The sequence below is a fragment of the Mixophyes fleayi genome, chromosome 8, assembly GCF_038048845.1.
Source record: "Mixophyes fleayi isolate aMixFle1 chromosome 8, aMixFle1.hap1, whole genome shotgun sequence".
NCBI classification, from domain to species: Eukaryota; Metazoa; Chordata; class Amphibia; order Anura; family Limnodynastidae; genus Mixophyes; species Mixophyes fleayi.
Genome location: NC_134409.1, coordinates 44,874,526 through 44,894,499, shown reverse-complemented (window position 1 = coordinate 44,894,499; position 19,974 = coordinate 44,874,526). Strand labels below are relative to the sequence as shown.

The window sequence follows — 19,974 nt, the reverse complement described above, 5'->3', positions numbered from 1 at the left end:
CATATAGTCTTTGGCTTAGCCACTTCCACTTGTCCACATATCTGTGGTTAAGTGGAGAGTGGGCAGAATGGCATTTTTCAGCGCAATCTCTAAATTTTTACACACTTTTTGGTATAGTTGTGGAATTGCTTTACGGCAAAAATGATGTCGCGATGGAATTCTGTAACGCGGACACAAAACCTCAATTAACTGTGAAAAACCAGCTGCGTTTATTTTGGATATTGGACACAGATCTAACACTAACATTGCAGCCATGAAGTCTTTGATTCACTTGGCGACTGGGTGACTGCTGTAATATTTGCTTCCCCTAGCAAATGATTGTTACACAGTTAATTGCTGAAATGTAGGGCTGCTCATTTTCTTGACCTGCCTCTGGGCTGACGATTCACCCCCAGCAGCAACAGCAGCAGCAGTAGGACTAACGCTTTCTTCAGAGGAATCAATTAGAGTGCAGGAGTCATCCAGCCTTAATAAGTGGGATGCAGGGCTAACTCCGAGCGCTACTGAGGATATTGATGAGGATGGTGTGGTGGGTGTATTTTGTAGCCGTCGGGATGTCGGTGACCGGAGGGTCCTAGCTGATGATGGAGTGCTTGTAATTTTTTGGGAAGAACTTTCAGCTTTTCCCAACACTTTGCCATAAACTCTCGTTAAATGGCGTAACATAGACGAGGTTCCAAGATGGTTAAGGTCCCTCCCTCGACTGACTGTGGCTTGACATACACTACAAATGGCTATACAATTGTTGTCTGGATTTGGGTAGAAATAATTCCACACATAAGAAGTGGATTTTTTTGTTTTATGCCCAGGCATGACAATGGCCTTTTTCTTGTCACGTGCCAGAATGCTGCCACTGGTGCAGGACTTACACAAACAACCTCAGCCTCCTCAACATCCTCATTAGCGCCCTCGTCGCCTACACAAATCTCCCCCTCATCCTCTTCTAATTCCAAAGTGGCATCCTCAATTTGTGTATCACCGGCTCACTCGGGCTGTTAAGGCACACATCAGCAGAACTGCTGAAAGGGCCCTTCTTTATAGGTACACTATCGGAATGCTCACGATTAGACATCCCACTGTTGGATGGACTCTCCACAGGGATTGGTGTCACTTGTGAATCAGAACAAACATTATCCTCTAATGCCTTTCTGTTATCTTGCAGCTCGGCTTTGACGCGTAACAGTAGTTGTGCACCAATTGTAGGCTCGGCAACTTTTTTGGATCTGCCACTAATAGAGAAAGGTGAAGGCCTCATTCTCTATTTGCCACTGCGTGTGTAGAATGACATGTTGGCAAATTTTTTTTATCGGCACTTAACTTTTGTTCAGTTAGACTTCTTTTTCGCTTCAACACAGTAAATTTTTTTTTTAGGTGTGTGTTTTTTGGACTGATTTCAAAACACTGTGTAGTTTGACATCGCCTTGCCCAGATGACGTACTGAGAACACTACCATCAGGACTGGTGACAGAACCTGGTTGCTCATTCTGCTCATATGTGGACTGCTTTGAATCCATTCTGAGCCCAAAGCACTTGTAGTGCTACCAATTGTTTTAGATATTGCTGACAAATATGACTTTTGACAGCCAGAAATATTCATGCACAATTTTGGGGGACACCCCAAAAGCACTTTGAGTGCCATATATTGAAAAAAAAAAAAGACTCCTCTATCCTTCTCTCTTCTCTATCGATTGTTGTTAGCACAATTGGAATCAGAATATTGTATTGTCTGTCCCTGCTCTAATCAGCCTGTGACTACACCCTGCTCTTTCCCTCTTTCAAATGGCGATGGATTGCTGTGGAGGCGTGTATTTATAATCAAGTATCGCGAGAACCGAGCCCCGAGATCCAACAATGTCACGATGACGTTCAACCTCGTTTCCGAGCGGGCGGGAGAGTACCGAGCCTACTCGGCTCGGTGCTTGGATAGGCAAAGTTCGGGTGGGTTCGGTTCTCGGGGAACCGAGCCACCCATCTCTAATAAAATTGAATAGATTTTATGAACTTTTCCCAGTAGTGAAAAAGAGCTGGAGTCAATACTTGTTTATTATGGTCGTTTCCTGCCTGTCCATCCTGAACAAAAAGAGAAGTCTGGATGTCGCTAATGCAAGGGATGGTACAGTGGGGTGAAGGTGAATACATTTTTGGAGGATGGCCTTGCTCCCACTGCCACCAATACTAGTAAACGTAATTCCGGGCTGATCTGCCAGATGTCCCAGAAAGGCCCAATGTGGGGTATTTTTGAATGGTATACCAAGTATATTGTTTACATAAGCAGTAAATGAATCCCAGAATTTCCGTATGTCTTGACCTTGCCACAGACAGTTCTGTGTCAGGACTATTACATTTGTGATGCCCAACCTGTCCCAGATGCAGCAATCTGAATACCTGGCCGTGACTGGTGTTACCTTAGTTAATTAACAATGAATACATCTTTTCTGCCACCATGAAGGATTTAATATGGTGTCCTTACGTTCACTAGTACCACTTATTAATGTTTCACATTTAAATTACATGCATATATAGCATGAGCCTGGGCTTCGTAAGTTCACAAAGAATCTCGGAGAAATATGCTAAATTAAATATGTTTAATCTGAAAAATATTTCCAAGGCTTATTTACAAAAAGATAATAAATAGACATACGATAGGTTGCATATAACTTTCAAAAAATAAAATAGGAAATAAAACCAGAATTCCTACTTACAAGTTTAGGAATTGGCGCAGGGGCATTTTTCATTCCAAAGGGCATGACCAAAAACTCAAACAGCCCAAATGGGGAGATAAATGCGGACCTCTCACGGGCCTCTGGTAACAATGGGATCTGCCAGTACCCCCTACTGAGATCCATAATGGTGATGTAGTGTGTCTGGGCAAGCTGATCTAATAATTCATCTATCTTGGGCATAGGATAAGCATCAAACACTGTGGCATCATTCAACCTTCTATAGTCTACACAGAACCGGGTGCACCCACATTTTTTGGGGACTAGTACCACTGGGGCAGCCCAAGAACTGCAAGACTTTTGAATTACCCCTAGCTGCAGCATCTCATCTATTTCTCTTTTACACTGCAGTGAGCATCTGCTCTGTCTAGCAAAGGCTGCTAAATATTCCAAGGGGTCAAATTCCTGATCGCTCTCATGCAGGCTACAAACAGCTAATAGACAAGCTTCCCTTATCTCAGGAGAGGGGTCTGTAAGGGGGGGATTTGATTGCACAATAATGCAGTTTACCATATTGTCATCAGACACCTCTATCATTGCAGGAGCTGGAGGAAGGGGGGTTAGAGAGACTGATTCAGGGTCAGTGTTACCTTCTGGCATCCTCCTTCCCTCCCCCTCAGGGTTTACTTCTGAGGACTTGGCCTGCACTGCTAGTTTGCATGTGAAAACTGCCTCTTCAGACATTTTACATGTCTCAGGTATACTAAGATCTACATGCTCCCTATCACATCCTTGCTTACATATGTCATGTAAAATGGAACCTACATTTTCCCTGTCATATCCTGCTAGCTGGTAACAAACAGGGGTACTCTCAAAAGATTCTAACACAGTAGCATATGTGACATTCACACCATTACACATCTCACAATGGTTGGTGGTTTCCAAATTATCCCCAATTGAATCTGGATCTTCGCATACATACGCATAATTACAAGAGTTAACACTGGCACCTATCTGCTTTTCACCCTTACATATCTCTATCACTTTACAGGATGTGAAATGATCGCAGAGCATTTCAGGTCCTTCACACAGAATGACATTTTTCTCTCTGTACAAAAGGCCATTTTCCCCCAAAATGTTGTCGTCTTCACCTCCCAAACAGTCTTGACTGACTAGTGAGCTTCCCTCCACACTTTCTGGGGTTAATGCACAGCTCCTCTGTGCTGCTCTCCAGGTCACGAGTGCTAATACATTTGATACATTTTCACACTTTGAGAAACCTTCAGAATTGGGCACATGTAAATTGACCTGCTTACCTAAAACATTAGCAGACATGGTATCACATAAAGACACAATCTCACACACTTTGCCCTCATCAAATTCACAAGCTAAGGGATGTAAAGGGTTAGTCTCTCCAACAAGAGCATTATCATCAAACACATTGAAACATAACCTCCCCTCTGCATCACAGGTACTTGCAAATCTGCATGAGTATTCTCAGCAGCACATGAAATTTCATTGCATATTTTTGCACTTATTCTATGCTGGTCAGCCGAGTTCACCTGAGGAAGAATAGAGTTAATTTGCACCAGTGCATTAGAAAAGACATCATTTTTATTTATATAAGCAACGTGCATCCTTCCGAAATCAGTCCCCAACAATACCGTGGCAGGCAGTATATCTAGTACCCCAAAGTCTTGTATTCCTCTGCCAGATCCCCAATCTAGATATACTCTGGCTAGGGGTACGGCAGAATGTAGACTTCCCCCCACTCCTCGCACAGCAATAGTCTTCCCGGGAACAATGTTTCTCTGGGCTCACTAGAGCTGGATGTACAAGAGTCAGATCTGCGCCAGAGTCTAACAATCCAAATGTGACTTGGTGTCCTACCTTAACCACTTGCAGATTGTCTCTGGGGCGTTCTTGGGATCCTGCTACACACAGGACGGCCGGCACTGGCTTTCCTGCGGGGCCCCCACATGAGAAGAAGTGGTTTTCTTATTTTTGGGGCAATTGACAATGATGTGCCCCACTTCATCACATGTAAAACACCTGCAGCCAGTTGCCAAAACAGGCTTCCCCCCTGCCCCCCCCCCCCCCCAAAAGATGCAGCAACAGCTGGTTTGGTTGACATGGAACTCGGGTGATCCGCCAGGTTGCCACTCTTTCCAAGTAGTTTGCCCTGGTGCTCCCCAACTCTTCGTTACAGGACTCCTGATAACTGTGTACTTGTCGGCCAGGCTAGCAGCTGCTTGCGCTGTCTTAGGGTCACCATCCACAGCCCATTCTCTCACCTCAGCTGGGCACAGTGTGAGGAAATGCTCCTAGAGAATAAGATGCTTTAGCTTATCATAGTCCAGCACCTGCAATCGCTCAATCCATTGAGGCATCATGGATGATAATTGCGCTAACAGTCCGGCATAGGTATCATAGGGACTGCACCTTAAGCCTCTGAATTTCCATCGGTAAGCCTCAGGAGTTATGTTGAAATGAAGTAATAAGGCTTTCTTAATTGCGACATAATCGCCGTCCAGTTCCTGGGGAAGGTCTGCAAACACTTCCAAAACTTTCCCTCTCAGTCCAGAGGTTAAATAGCTGGCCAATTCACTGGAGTTCAGCTCAAACTGTCGGCAAGTCCTTTCAAATCCCCTCAGGAACGAATCAAGGTCGCCGTCTTTTTTTCAACACAGGGAATTGGTCGTGCCTGGGTTTTTTTTCTTACCCAGACCTCGGTCTGCCGACTGGCCATTGAGCCTGGCTAGCTCTAACTGGTATTCGTGTTCTGCTTGAGATTCAGCAGCTTCCTTTTCTGCAGCAACGTGGCGTTCAGCAGCCTCTTGGAGTTGCTGGATCAACTGCAGCGATGTTACAGGATCAGTATTCTTCAGCTATTTGAGGGCAGCATGCATGTAATTGTCCAGGGTAGGTTCCTCACTTGGCTCAACAGAGGTATTTGTGGTAATGTCCGGTGTTAACTGCTGGCCTGAAGCAGAGATGCTTTCTCCCTGGCCTCCTCAGGAACTTAGCTTCTGATCAGCATCCACAAGCACTTGAATCAGTTGCTCTCTGTTCCTGACAGGGACGACAGCAAGTCCCCTTTCGGCACACAAAGCCATAAGCTTGTCCTTTTTCATCTGCTTATAGTCAGTGGCCATCCTGGACCTCACACTTCCACCAAATAGAAGACAGAAAGGAAGAACAAGGAAAAAAAAGGGGGGGAGGGACAGAAACTATATGTGCAGTATGTCCTTTAAAATTTTGTAAGCCTTGAGCGTAATCTCCGGTCAATTAAAATACTGATTCTTTAGAATCACACACCCCTAATTCACTTAAGTTCTTATGATAAGAAGAAAAATATCAATCCCACCAAGTTGCCAAACAGTTTGTCATGAACGCTCAGCCTGTCCCAGATACAGCAATATGAACAGCTGGGCGTGACTGGCATCACCTTAGTTGATTAACATTGAATACACCTATTCTGCCACCACAAAGTATTTATGATGGTGTCCTTACGTTCACCAAAACCACTTATTAAAGTTTCACACATAAATCGCATACATATGTAGCATAAGCCGCCCAGGGCTTCGTAACTTCACAAAGAATCACTGAGAAATACGCTAGATTAAATATGTTTAATCTGAAAAATATTTCCAAGGCTTATTTACAAAAAGATAATAAACAGACATACGATAGGTTGCACATAAGTTTCAAAAAATAAAATTGGAAATAAAATCAGAGTACTACTTGCGATGTAGTCTTGCTTGTGTGAGGGAACACAAAGAAAAGTATGGGACATTTCAGTCTTGATAGATCCCTCATGAAATGCACAATTTGGTGTCTAAGGCAGAAGATTTTAAACCCTTCTTACAGGCTCTTCACCCCCACCTTTAGGAATTTACACTTTCAATTAAGTCAAATTGATTCCCAAAATGACACCGTTATTCCCAAAGTAAATTATATATCACTAAGATATATATGTGTGGGCATCTCAGAGAATCTCTCACCTCTGATCTTTCTTTCTGCCTGGCTAAGCCTAACTCCTCTACATACACAAACTACTCAGATAATTGTCTCTGGGCCTGGTTACTTTCAAAAGACCATTGACACTTACCTAGTTCAGACTCAGGTCAGTTAACCAAATACAGTTTGAAAGGTTACATATAATATTCAGTGTTCTACATAGATTCAACAGAAAATTAACAATCAGTTATTCGATGTACTACATTTCGTCACATACGCTATCTGAAGAGAGGTCTATCAGGTGTCGTCACCTGGAAGAGACGTAAGCTTGGGTTAAGATATTATATACCATCCCTTAATAGCAGCTGGCTGAGATGGTTTTTAGCGTAAATTGAAAAGTATGTAGAATATACAGTGCCATTGATGGATCCCTGAATTCTCTTCTTTGGGGACAATTTCAGGTTTAATAGTAGCATAAAATGGCAGAGATAGAGTTGGACTTGTTGGCTATGAGGGTGTCTAGTGAATTAATGAGATCTCATTGATGTAAGGTACGGATGGTTTAGCCTGCATATTAGCAAATTTTTAATGGGGAGAGGAACTCAAAATTTTCTATGGCTTCTGGGTATGTGAGGGGTTGCTAAGATGCATTCAGAAGATCTTTTAGTTTGGTTACTCCTAGTTTGGTTAACCCTAAACCTAACCCCTAAAATAATACATTACATCAATGACAGCTGGGTCCATCCATCGCCGCTTTAAGACAAGTCGCGGTTTGTTATGACATCATCTTGCGCAGTCGGAAACACAAAGAGTCGGCCCATGAAGACATCTGCATCCTGGTAAGTAGGTTTTTTTGCAGGTCGCTCTACTAGGCATTCGGTCTCCTCCTGTCGTCAGTACTGTTAATAGGTACTACACCCGGTGCAGATACTGGTCTTTCTGATCCAGTCTACTGGGAAGCAGAGTTAGCATTTAGTTTAGGAAAACAGGACATTTTTTATCAAAGTGCAGCAAACTACAAAGTTAATATTTAGAGCGTGTCAAGTGTGGAGTTCTTCCTTCATTTTTTGTATGGCTGGGCTGATATTGGGGGGAATATAACTGGTTATGGTGGGCAGGATTATACCCAAATAAGTAATGTGAGATCAGGGCCATCTGAAACGGAAAGTGTCATGCCAATCTTGCCTCACCTGACCATGTAATGCCAGTGCTTCAGAATTGTCATAATTAATAGTAAACTCATCAAAGGAGGTGAAAACATTGATCTTGTCAATTATGAATGGTATAGATTGTCTGGGGTTGGAAGTGAAGAGAAGTAGGTAATCGGCAATGGCTGCAATTTTGACCTCGGATGCCCACTTTAAAACCATGAAAATCCTCTTGTAAGACTAGGGGCTAGATTTACTAAGCTGCGGGTTTGAAAAAGTGGAGATGTTGCCCATAGCAACCAATCAGATTCTAGCTGTCATTTATTTAGTACATTCTACAAAATGATAGCTAGAATCTGATTGGTTGCTATAGGCAACATCCCCACTTTTTCAAACCCGCAGTTTAGTAAATCTAGCCCTAGGAGTCTAATGAGGGGGTCTATGGCGAGGATAAAGAGGAGAGGCAAGATTAGTCATTCCTAATGGGGTGCCTCTTTGTAAGAGAAATGTGGTAGAATTAATATGGTTGACAGCAACGTTCACATTGGGGTCTGAATAAATGGTATGTTTTGGTGGGTGATATGGGGCCATTACTGAATGCTTTCTCAGCATCTCCATTAATCATGATATTATGTCTAGCTTTAGTTAGGTGTATAGTGTTGATAATGGCCAAGGCAGGCCTTATACCCATTACTGAGTGTCTGTGTTTAATGAATTCCAGCTGGAGAGATCAAATAAGGCATAGTGGCTTGTAATCTATTTGCCATTATTTTGGTGAGGATTTTAAAGTCCTGATAAAGGAAGGAGAATGGTCTATAGGAGCTTAATTGAGTAGGGTTCTGATTATAATTCTGGCTTCATTGAAACATTTTTGGGCTGGAACCAGTGGTAAGTATATGATTATAGAGGGAGGTGATAATGTGTTTAAGGTTGTCATTTAACAGTTTATAACATTTTGAACCCAATCAATCAGTGTCTTGTGACTTGCGTTGGTGAGTGAGTTGATGGCCCAATCACAGATATGAAGGTCTCGAACAAGGTCTGGGGAGTTTCCTAGCCATGGACCCAAAATTTTGATGTTTTGATCCCAAGCCACTTAGTTCTCACTTTTGCCTTATGGCAAGGTATTCAATCATGTTGGAAAAGGCATTGTTTGTCACCAAACTCTTCTTGAATGGTTGGGAGAAGTTGTTCTTGGAGGATGTTTTGGTACTATTCTTTATTCATGGCTGTGTTCTTAGGCAAAATTGTGAGTGAGCCCACTCCCTTAACTTAGAAGCAACCCTCCACATGGATGGTCTCAGGATGCTTTACTGTTGGCATGACACAGGACTAATGGTAGCGCTCACCTTTCCTTGTCCGGACAAGCGTTTCTCCAGATTCCCCAAACAATTTGAAAGGGGATTCATCAGAGAAAATGACTTTACCCCAGTCCTCAGCAGTCTAATCCCTGTACCTTTTGCAGAATATCAGTCTGTCCCTGATGTTTTTCCTGGAGAGAAGTTACTTTTTTGCTGGTCTTCTTGACACCAGGCCATTCTCCAAAAGTCGTCGCCTCACTGTACGTGCAGATGCATTCACACCTGCCTGCTGCCATTCCTGGGCAAGCTCTGCACTGGTGGTGCCCCGGTCCCGCAGCTGAATCAACTTTAGGAGACTGTTCTGGCCGCTTGTTGTACGTTCTTGGGCACCCTGAAGCCTCCTTCACAACTATTGAAGCTCTCTCCTTGAATTTCTTGATGATCTGATAAATGGTTGATTTAGGTGCAATCTTACTAGCAGCAATATCCTTGCCTGTGAAGCCCTTTCTGTGCAAAGCAATGATGACTGCACATGTTTCCTTGCAGGTAACCATGGTTAACAGAGGAAGAACAATGATTTCAAGCACCACCCTCCTTTTAAAACTCCCAGTCTGTTACTCTATCTGAATCCGCAGGACAGAGTGATCTCCAGCCTTGTCCTTGTCAACACTCTCACCTGTGTTAACAAGAGAATCACTGACCTGATGTCAGCTGGTCCTTTTGTGACAGGGCTGAAATGCAGTGGAAATGTTGTTTTTAGGATAAAGTTCATTGTCATGGCAAAGAGACTTTGAAATTAATTGTAATTCATCTGATCATTCTTCATGATATTCTGAAGTATATGCAAATTGTTATCATTAAAACTGAGGTAGCAGACTTTGTGAAAAATAATATTTGTTATCCCCAAAACTTTTGTCCGTGACTGTAGTATACATAAATGTTTTACAAACCATGGCAGGAACCAAGTTTTATTACGTGGCCCTCTTACTAGCTTGGCAAGCAGTTTCCCAGGCTTATTCTTCCACTTGTGGAATTTGTCCCTTTGGTAATCTTAAAGGAGTTGCGCTCTCTTTGAAGAGTTTATCAAAATGTATAAGTTAATATAATTAAGTTTTGTTAGCAGCGGTGTGTTGCTGTTTGTATAGTCAGTATGCGACCGTGAGGTCAGTGCTAAGTACCAGGAGTTTGCTTGTAAATTCTTTATTTTCATTATCATCATCATTTATTTATATAGTGCCACTAATTCCGCCATCTATGTGTTCAACGTTGTCACCAATGTATTTATGCCATGTAGGTTGTAAGAAGTGTTGAAAGGTTTCATAGCATGAAAGGTAGCGTAGAAATCTCCAGTTTTCTGGAAAATGTGTGCAGTGTTTAATGTCATAAGGGCATGGGCAGAGATGATAATATATTTAATACAGGTGTTTTATATTCTTTAGATGTTGGGAGATCAAAAAGTAGTTGATGTGAGTGTGTGTCATGGGAGTGGGAGTAAAAAGTGTGGTCCCTCTGAAGGGGGTTGTCTGGTGCCAGGGGACAACTAGATCCAGATTGATTGCGAGGAGTTGCTGATCTTAGGATTCTCCATGGATGGATCACTGACGAAATTGAAGTCGCCTCCAATTATTAAATTCTGCCCACCAAACTCCAGGGGGTAAATGAATCGAGCTGCAGGTTTCCGGTGAGTTTGAAAAGTGGAGATGTTGCCTATAGCAACTAGTCAGATTCTAACTATCATTTTGTAGAATGTACAAAATAAATGATAACTAGAATGTGATTGGTTGCTATAGGCAACATCTCTACTATTCAAACTCACCGGAAACTTGCAGCTCGATTCATTTACCCCCTGGAGTTTGGTGGGCAGAATTTAATAATTGGAGGAGTCTTTGAAGAATACATGCAAAGAAAGTATGATTAGGTTGGAGCCTAGTGGGAGCATATAAGTTTAGTAGAGTAAGTTTTTAGATTTGTCAAATAAAATATCCCTCCCTGGGTCAACAAATTGTCTAAGTAAATGATTTTATTACTTGGAATTGCAGTTCCTTATTTTTTTTTCGTTGATGTAGGGGGTAGAAATACAATCTCTTCTCCAGGAGTCCCTCAAAGTGACTATTGACCAATGCGTTTCCTGTAGGAATGCAACTCCAACAGTTTTAACTAATACATTGATGCTCAGTGTTGGGCCGCCTGTATAGGAGGACATCTAAAGACATGTGGGTCAGGGTAATAAAAAAAAAAAAAAAAAAAAAAGAATCAACATTTGCAGAGAGACATTTGAACACTCAACAGCAAATGTGACATCAATCGGGGAATTTATTTAGCTACATTCTTTCATTTCATGATGCCAATATCCCAATAGCTTGGGATTATCAGCAAAGGGACCTCTGTCTCATGTAGTTTTATCTTCCAATATATTTCATCAATCAGTGGTGACTTCATCAACTGTACATTGTATAAATCAAGGACCTTATTTATAGCCCTTTCAATCCATTGCTACTCGTACAACTGCCATGAGAGATATTTGATCTCTCTAGCCAATGCAATGATATTTGTTGCATTTATGAACTGTCAAGCGTTCACGGGTTTGTCCTTGTGCTGGTATTGTGTTTGCTATAGAGATTATCTGTATATTGAAAGACTTATAAGCAGTAGCTGCAGTATAAACTGACCATACAATGTGTGGAAAGAGCGCACATATGTGTAACCTCTTACAGTGCATTTTGTTCTTGCATAAGGAAATCATTAGTACTACATATGCTTCTTTTAAAGTTTATATAAAAAATATGCTTGTGCTCCTGATGGATGTGGAAAACATGTCCTGATAAATCTGTCATGTTGACCAATATTACTGTGTGGTAAACATGTGGAATGTAGTTAATTATAATAATAAAGAATAAAAAGAATTAATATATCAAATATTGGTTTCATTGCTACCTAAACCCTACGCATTATAAATGCATTCACTAACTACATTTTGTTTGTGAATTACAGATATGTATATACCCTAAATACTATGACAGGAAATGTCTTGCTTGGAGTACAATATGTACACGAGGAAAGGTATATCTATAAACCTATAACCATCCACTGCCACATTAGTGGTCAAATGATAGTGGCCACAGTTAAATTATGATTGGAGCCAGGAACTAGGTTTCCTAGTGGCCTTTTAAGTCCCACGCTGGAATAAAAAAAAATAAAAAAATTCCTAAACACAGGTTTTATAGTGAATCTCTCATATTTGTGTATTTTCTGTTGTTATTTTTTTTATTGAGCTTTTTTGTTCTTTAATTTGGAGCAATATGCCTAATATATACCAAGTTTAAAAATTGACAAATTGTATTTCTCCATAATTTCCCTGGAGATTCCTTCTTTATGAAATTTGTTTGGCAGTGTGACACATTCATTCCTCTGTGTGCAGGGCATGGATAGAGTCCGATATCCTCTTGCTTTTGGCAGGTGCAACAGGCACCCTGAGGTGAAGTGGTTCCTGGATGTCTAGCTGTTTTCAGGGATGACGAAGGTCACCCATGTGATAGGAAATAAAACACAACGCACTTAAGTCTCTGTTCCTATCCAGTGTGTTCTGGTGAATATGGTTCAGGAGCTGACCAAAACATCTGGCACAACAAGTCTTTAACCAAAAGCTGGCGCAACTTCTTAGGGTGCCTACTGTTGGCTGGGTACACTGGTAGCAGCAGGTGATTGCAGCTCTTTTACAGGACATGTTGGGGAAATTAACAGTGTCTACAGAGCCCACCTGCCAACAGTTCAGAACACCTAAAACACCATACTTTAAAGTACATATATACAGTTCAACAATACATGACAATTAATACATGAGTGGCAATAGAGAGGGTACCAAGCAGAAATAACCTTTATTTGTGATGCCTGGTACCCTGAAGACTGGGACAGTTGTGAAGGTGTACAGTTGGAAGCATGGCAAGCTCTCATAAAGAGATGTGTTTTTAGACATAGTTTAAAGATTTGAATGCTTGGTGAGATTCTGATCAAGCATGGTAAGGACTTCCAGAAGTGTCTAATAGCACATGAAAAGTCTTCTTGCTATCAGAGGTGAAGAGAGGCACAGGTCAAAGGTAGATCTAAGAGGGTACGAGGCAGAGTATGAGATTTGAGGTCAGGGGAGGGCTGGCAAATTTTAGCCTGGGGGGCAAGACTCTACTCAGCAGTCTATTTTAAAGGAAAAAAAATGCTGTGGCCCAGTAACCCAGCCCAAGGTAGGCCAATATGGGACCAGCCCGGGGGGCAAATGCCCCCCAGCCTAGCCTGCCCCTGTTTGAGGTGTATGAAGAGGTAGTGTTGTCTTTTAAACCCAGCCTCTGGAAGACTGAACTACCAGTGTTCTACCTCTAACATTCCCAAACCTGACATTTCTATTAATACTGCTCTGAACACTACTCTTACACCACAAGCCTGTTGTCTAGAAATTATGTTTAATTTTGCTTTCTCTTCTCATATTTAAACTCTCAGACTTCTGCCATGTGCACATGGAAAGCCCATTCCTGTATCTGTCCTTACATCACTGTAGAGACAACTAATTCATGTCTTCACTTACTACTGTCTTGATAATTGCAAATCTTTACTAAATGATGTACCCGTCTCTTAGCTTGCCCTTGATCAATTAATTTGTAATGCAGCTGCTAGAGTAATGTCTAACTAACAGTTCATAGTAATGTATCATTTGTTGAGTGTTTCTGTCAAGATAACATTCAACACTCTGTTCCTTTAATCATCAAAACCATCCATAAACCCACACTGCGTTGCTATTCCACTTGGTACTCCCAGTCATTTAGCAATCTCACATCCCTGTGTGTCGACATGTAACTGTTTTTTTTGCCTAACTTATGCTCTTGTGTCTCTTGTATCAATTTTCTATTGGATTGTAAGCTTTTGTGAACAGGACTCCTAATCATTTTGCCTGTTTTATGTACTGTAACAATTTGCTTTTATGTCTCTACTTCTAGCAGCAGAATATGATGCTTAACATATACATAAATTATATACACATACGAGGGACTTGAACATACAGTATGTAAAATATATTGTTATATTTGCAGTATGTAGACAAGCAGTCACCTTGGAGTTGTGATCATATAAATCACAAGACTGTAAACAGATGGCTTCTAAAATATATATACAATTTTTTCAACTTTATATTATCAAATTTAGTTTATCAGTCCTTTTTGTTGATACTAGTGGTTTTAACTGAGTTGTATATTTTTGTTAACACAGGAATACATTGAAGATGAACCATTTCAAGATATTGCAAATCTTGCGGCAAAACTGGATAAACTCAAAAGTAAGACTTGATTTCAAAGGTTCTGCTACACTTTAAAAATAACTAATATTCTTATATAAAAATACCAAACTCAGTACCACAATTCCTTGATGTTGTGCTTATTTGCCATTTAATCTGTACTTGGTTTTTGTTGCAAATTGCTACCATAAATACTCAATGATGGAAAAGGATCTGAAACTGATCGGGCAATTGATTCAATTTTAATATAAAACAAAAAACTAAATTTGCCTATGCAGTAAAATTGTTTTTACCCAGCCAATAAAATGTATTTTTTTAAAAAAAAAACATTTGACCAATAATGACTGCAAAGGCTATTTTAGTGACCTATGAAATGCATTTGAGTGATGGAAATGCAATACAGTAACCAGGGTTGCATTTATCACATTGGCAAACTAGGCACTTGCCAAGGGCTGCACTGTTCATGGTGTAGCATGGAAAAGTTATTTTTTTTGTTTCATTTAATCTATGTTTACTTCCTGTCTAATTCCGGCTTTTGTTTTGCATGACCGCACGGACTACAGTGAGCATTCATCTTGCTGTCTTTTCATCATTCTCCACGGATCCTGTGGATTTGATTATATTCTTTGAGAATTAGATACGTTTAAACTTATTTGGGATTGTGAATGTTTGATAACTATTTATCCCAATGGACTTATATATGGACCAACACTACCTAGGTTCTTAAATCAAGCCAAATGGATTAAATGACATGGCATTACCATGAATTTAAAACATGTCAGGATCCTTATTTCCTGGATTCCACCCCCTCTCCTCATATCCACAGGAAGTCAGCAGCTCATTCAGCCCCTTTTAACATCACAAATGTTTGTAAGGGGTAAAACAAGGAATTGCTCTTCATCAACAGGGATTAAGAATCTTATTATACAGTGTTGACCACCATTGTTCTCTAGTGGACTTTGAGGCACCAGCAAAGCAGGGGATAGCCACACATGGGGAGAATCCGAATCCTTGCCCATCATCAACCCATCTTTTCACCCTGGCCAATCCTGAACAAATTGGAATTAGGACAACCTCTGCAGGGTGTGATTCCTACCATGAGATATTTGGACTGTTTAAAAGAGCCTGCAGGGGGAGCCAAAGGGTGTTCTCTGATGTCCTTAGCTTGGTATAAAAATGTCATGTTCAAACAAACGAAAACATTTTGGAATAAAACAAAGTCTTCAAATGATATTAAACAAGGAATGATCCTTCGGGGTCTTAGGCCCAAGTTATACCCAGCTTTTGAATTAATTAATAAAGAACTGAAAATAGAGTGGGAAATTTCTCTGACAAAATGTTCCAATGAACTTATGAATATCTTAATTTTAACATGATCATCTATTATTGGACAAATACACTCAAGAAATCACAACACTGGGTGAAAAACTAAAAAAATTTGAGCGAGTAGAGCAATTTAAAAAATGTTATGAAAAATGAAGTTGATGAAATAGAAAAAATAGTTATTGACAAAAAGTTGACCCAATTTACCCAAAAATGATTATCTTCTCACTATAGTTTTTAGGTGGGAAGTTAATAGGGTAAAGAAACCCACCAATGCTTATAGTACCTCCGAAATAGTCATCAGAAGGGAAGGTGTCTGATCAATCAATGACCAATAGGGACACTTCATTACAAGCACAGGATTTTTAAGGATCAGATCAGGGAAACAGAGAAGGTGGAGGTGGCACAAATATTGGCCGATTCGTGGGGGGGGGGGGGTTAGATTCAAGGGAAAGAAAACGGAAAGTACTGGAAGAACAGGAGATCTTCCAACCCACTAGGAGGAATTATAAACGGGCTCGACACCTGTCTGTACTCCTTAAATCCAACCCAATTTTTATTATAGAGTAGAGGTCTTTCCTTCTCCCCCACACAACACTTTAATAGATTTGAGTGGGAGAAGGGTTTGATGTTAATTTTCTCATACACTCTTATTGAAAAAAATCTTCTGTAATAAATAGAGAGAGAGACTAATTTCAGAAAGGAATATACTTATATAAATGATAATGATATTGGAATTTTACATACGGAAGAACTAAATGTATTGAGTATTCTGGAAGAATTTGATTCTTCATATTATACCTCTGATACCAATGATGACACTCCACCCATTCTTACATCACTGATTAAGAGAAGGTACACGTTTACTCCAGATATTTCTGTTTGTCCCCAAATTAAAACTTACAAAGATTTAGTCTCTAGGGAGCTTGGCGACAAAATTTATGCCAAATCGAAACATCAATTCAAAATTGGGGGGAATTTAAGCAAGGATGAATCAGTGGCTTTGAAGGAAATGGAGACCTGGACTATAATCAAACCCTCTGATAAAGGGGGCAACATTGTTCTATGGCCCTGAAAGCAATATTTCACTGAAGTCTATCGTCAACTGAATAATTTGGATTGTGATAGACAATTGGTTTTCAAACCAACTGCTAATTACTTGTCAATTTATAATGAGCTGATAAAAGAGGCATTCAGTATTGGAGTGATATCCAAAACAGACTACGATTTTCTATCAGTGAGCAATCCAAAAATTCCAACTGTGTATATGCTTCCTAAAATTCATAAAACACTCTGAACTTGAGATTAACCTATGAGATTCTTGAGACTGAAATACATTTTCTAGATTTAACCATCTCAAAAGCGAATGATGGTAGATTACAGATGAATGTATACCGAGAAAAGACATCTACTAATAGTCTGTTACATTTCTCGAGTTTCCATTTTCCTTCTGTTATCAAAGGGGTTCCAAAAGGAAAAATGTTAAGAATGAAACAGTATTGCTCAGAGGAAACAACATTTTTACAGCAGTCTCATGAACTTAATATTAGACTCCAATGAAGAGGTTACTGTAAAAGGGTTATCAGACAAGCAGAGAAGTTTAAGAATAAACATAGTGATACTTTGATTTACCCGAGAGATTCTAAAATTCGTATGGTAGTTACTTTTTGCCTTGAATGACAGGAAAATACAAAAGCATTTCAGATACATTAGAATATCTTGATGCTAGCTGATGACTTGAAGTGAGTTCTGGACGACTTTCCATCACTTGGCGTAGATCCACTAATCTTGAAGACAAATTGGTTCACAGCTTCCTTGCACCCCCAAAAAATGTATCCAGTAAACCAAAGGACTTCCACAAATGTGACTTGTGTAAAGCCTGTCAGTACATGATACAGGTTAAAGAATACACAGACAAATATTCAAAGAAATGGACGATTCATCAATTTCTCAACTGTAATTCACCAAATGTTATTTATTGTTTGTTCTGTCCTCGTGACCTACATTACATTGACATGACGAGTAGACCACTCAAAAAATGTACTTTGGAGCATGTTGGAAACATCAGAAATTCTCTTAAGGATAAATCAAATTTCAGCCCGCTTACATCAGTAGCGAGACAGTTTATGAATTGCCACAACAGCGACCCCGAAATGCTTAAGGCATTTGCTATGGAGCAAGTGAATTTGGGCCTTGGAGGAGGAGAGATCTAAAAAGAGCTCCTTAAGAAAGAAGCTAAAAAATCTTTTAAATGTAACATCACATGGTCTAAATGACTATAATAATTATATGGTTTTTTATAATTATATTTTACAGTCTCTATATAATAACTCAATGGGAAGTTGGAATGGTATTATTGATAATTTTCAATATGTATTATTTCCCTATTGTATGTTAATTGTACTTTTTTCTTGAACTAAATAACAGTTCATTGTTTGGAGCTATAAAAATGTATTTATTTCAATCCCTGTTATTTTTCGTTACTTAATTATTCATATGTATCTTATTTGCTACTTCAACTTAATGCTAATTATAATTTTTATACATAGACTCTCACACAGTATGTCAAGTCACATTTTAAGGTTTCCTACATAGTTCACTTAAATTATGTTGGTTTATTTTAATAATGTTAACCATCACTCCAAATTCACATATCTATTTTTACTCTGAATGCTTAACATCCCCTAATAATTTTTGACCTTATATAAATGTAACTTGTATTTACTGTTAGGATCCCTTTTGAGATCCTGTTTCAATATTATATCTCGCTTCACTTCCCCCCCCCCCTTTTCTATTCGAACACCATTCATATTATTTATCTCTTAATTTCTTTTATTTTTCACTTTACATATTTATCTCTTTATAATGGAATTTTAACTTTCATAGAATTAAATTTCATACTACTGTTTAATCTAATGGGTCACTTACCTTCATGCATACATTAGTTTTGCTTCTACCATATGGGAATTCATTAAACAATAGATGGGCATCATATATGTAATACTTTTAAACCTTATTTTCTCCAATATACGTGAGTATTATTGATGACTTAAAAAGGAGTGGGGATCCTGTATGTGGGAATCAATAGAATGTGAGAGGCGATACAGACGCTACAACAGATTTATCATAGGACTTGTCTCTAGTACATCTAATATGTAATATCTAGTTTGCTACAGAGGCTCTATATAAATATTTGTAGTTTAGATCAGTGGTAGGGTTACCTTCTCCCTGGACCTAGTGTGTCTTTTTTTTGGGGAAATTTATACCTACAGAGAAATCAATCTCCTTTCAGCTTCAGACCATTGTCAGCACCAGACATTAGATTCAATATATTCCATTAGAGATTTAAGCTAACATCTGTAATTCACAATGTAATAAATCTATACTCAATCAACTTGATATTATATATGGTGATTTAATGAGACTTTTATCCCTATATCCTTTAAATAAAGGAGTAACTCACACTATAATATATGGCTACTGAGATATGAGAAAAGTAATGGAATATTTCTATAGGTGTCGCTCTCCCTGACAAACTACTTGAATTTGCCATTTACCGCTGCATGACAACTAATGAAATAGATATAATAAATTTATACACAGAAACTTAGGGTATACCAATATATATTTTAGTGTTTGTTGTCTTTTAATTTATAGCTATATTCGTTGTTATAATTTAGCAGGTTATTGGTTCATGAATTTGTGTGATATACACCAATAATCAGCGCCAGTGATGTAGCTCAGTTCATTCTGACATTTTAAATGTTCTAACTTTTTCAGTTTATCTTCACTCATCAACTTTTATTATCTCGCTATAAGTCGGAGTATTTATTATTAGAGTTATTTTAATGTATATTAATAAAGATTGACCTCTTAATTTTACTTGTAACAGCCAATGAGTGCCTCAGCAATACACACACTTTTTTTTTCGTTTTCTCCTCTGTTTTTGAATTGAGCAACTCCCAACTTGTTAAGGGACTAGTTTGAAGCTCTGGGGAATGGAACTACTCCCCAAGAAAGGGCTAGTGTGATATGACTTTCTATGCTATCTACGGGGAGCTCCAGAGAAATCACTCGAGGACAAAAAAGATGGAAATTCACACTCTGATATAGGGACGTGCCACCTTTTTGAGAAGCAGAATCTGACATTTGATATCCTCTTCAGATTTTTGAGAATCTTATGTCTGCATCAGAGAGTAGAGAATGCATAATCCAAACATTTGGGACCAATCCTTTTATGTAAAGCCCTGGAAGCACACCAAGGGGTATATTTACAAAACTCTAAATTCTAGCAGTTCATTAGCGAT

General features: G+C 39.4%; 1 protein-coding gene across 1 annotated transcript in view; it reads left to right on the top strand.

The window, feature by feature from the left end:
- The window catches only part of LOC142100066 (allograft inflammatory factor 1-like), a 39,621-nt gene that overhangs the window by 13,241 nt on the left and 6,406 nt on the right, over nt 1–19,974 (top strand). The window contains exon 3 of the mRNA XM_075184051.1: nt 14,320–14,386. Coding sequence (XP_075040152.1) covers nt 14,320–14,386 — 67 coding nt within the window. The remainder of the gene's footprint in view (nt 1–14,319; nt 14,387–19,974) is intronic.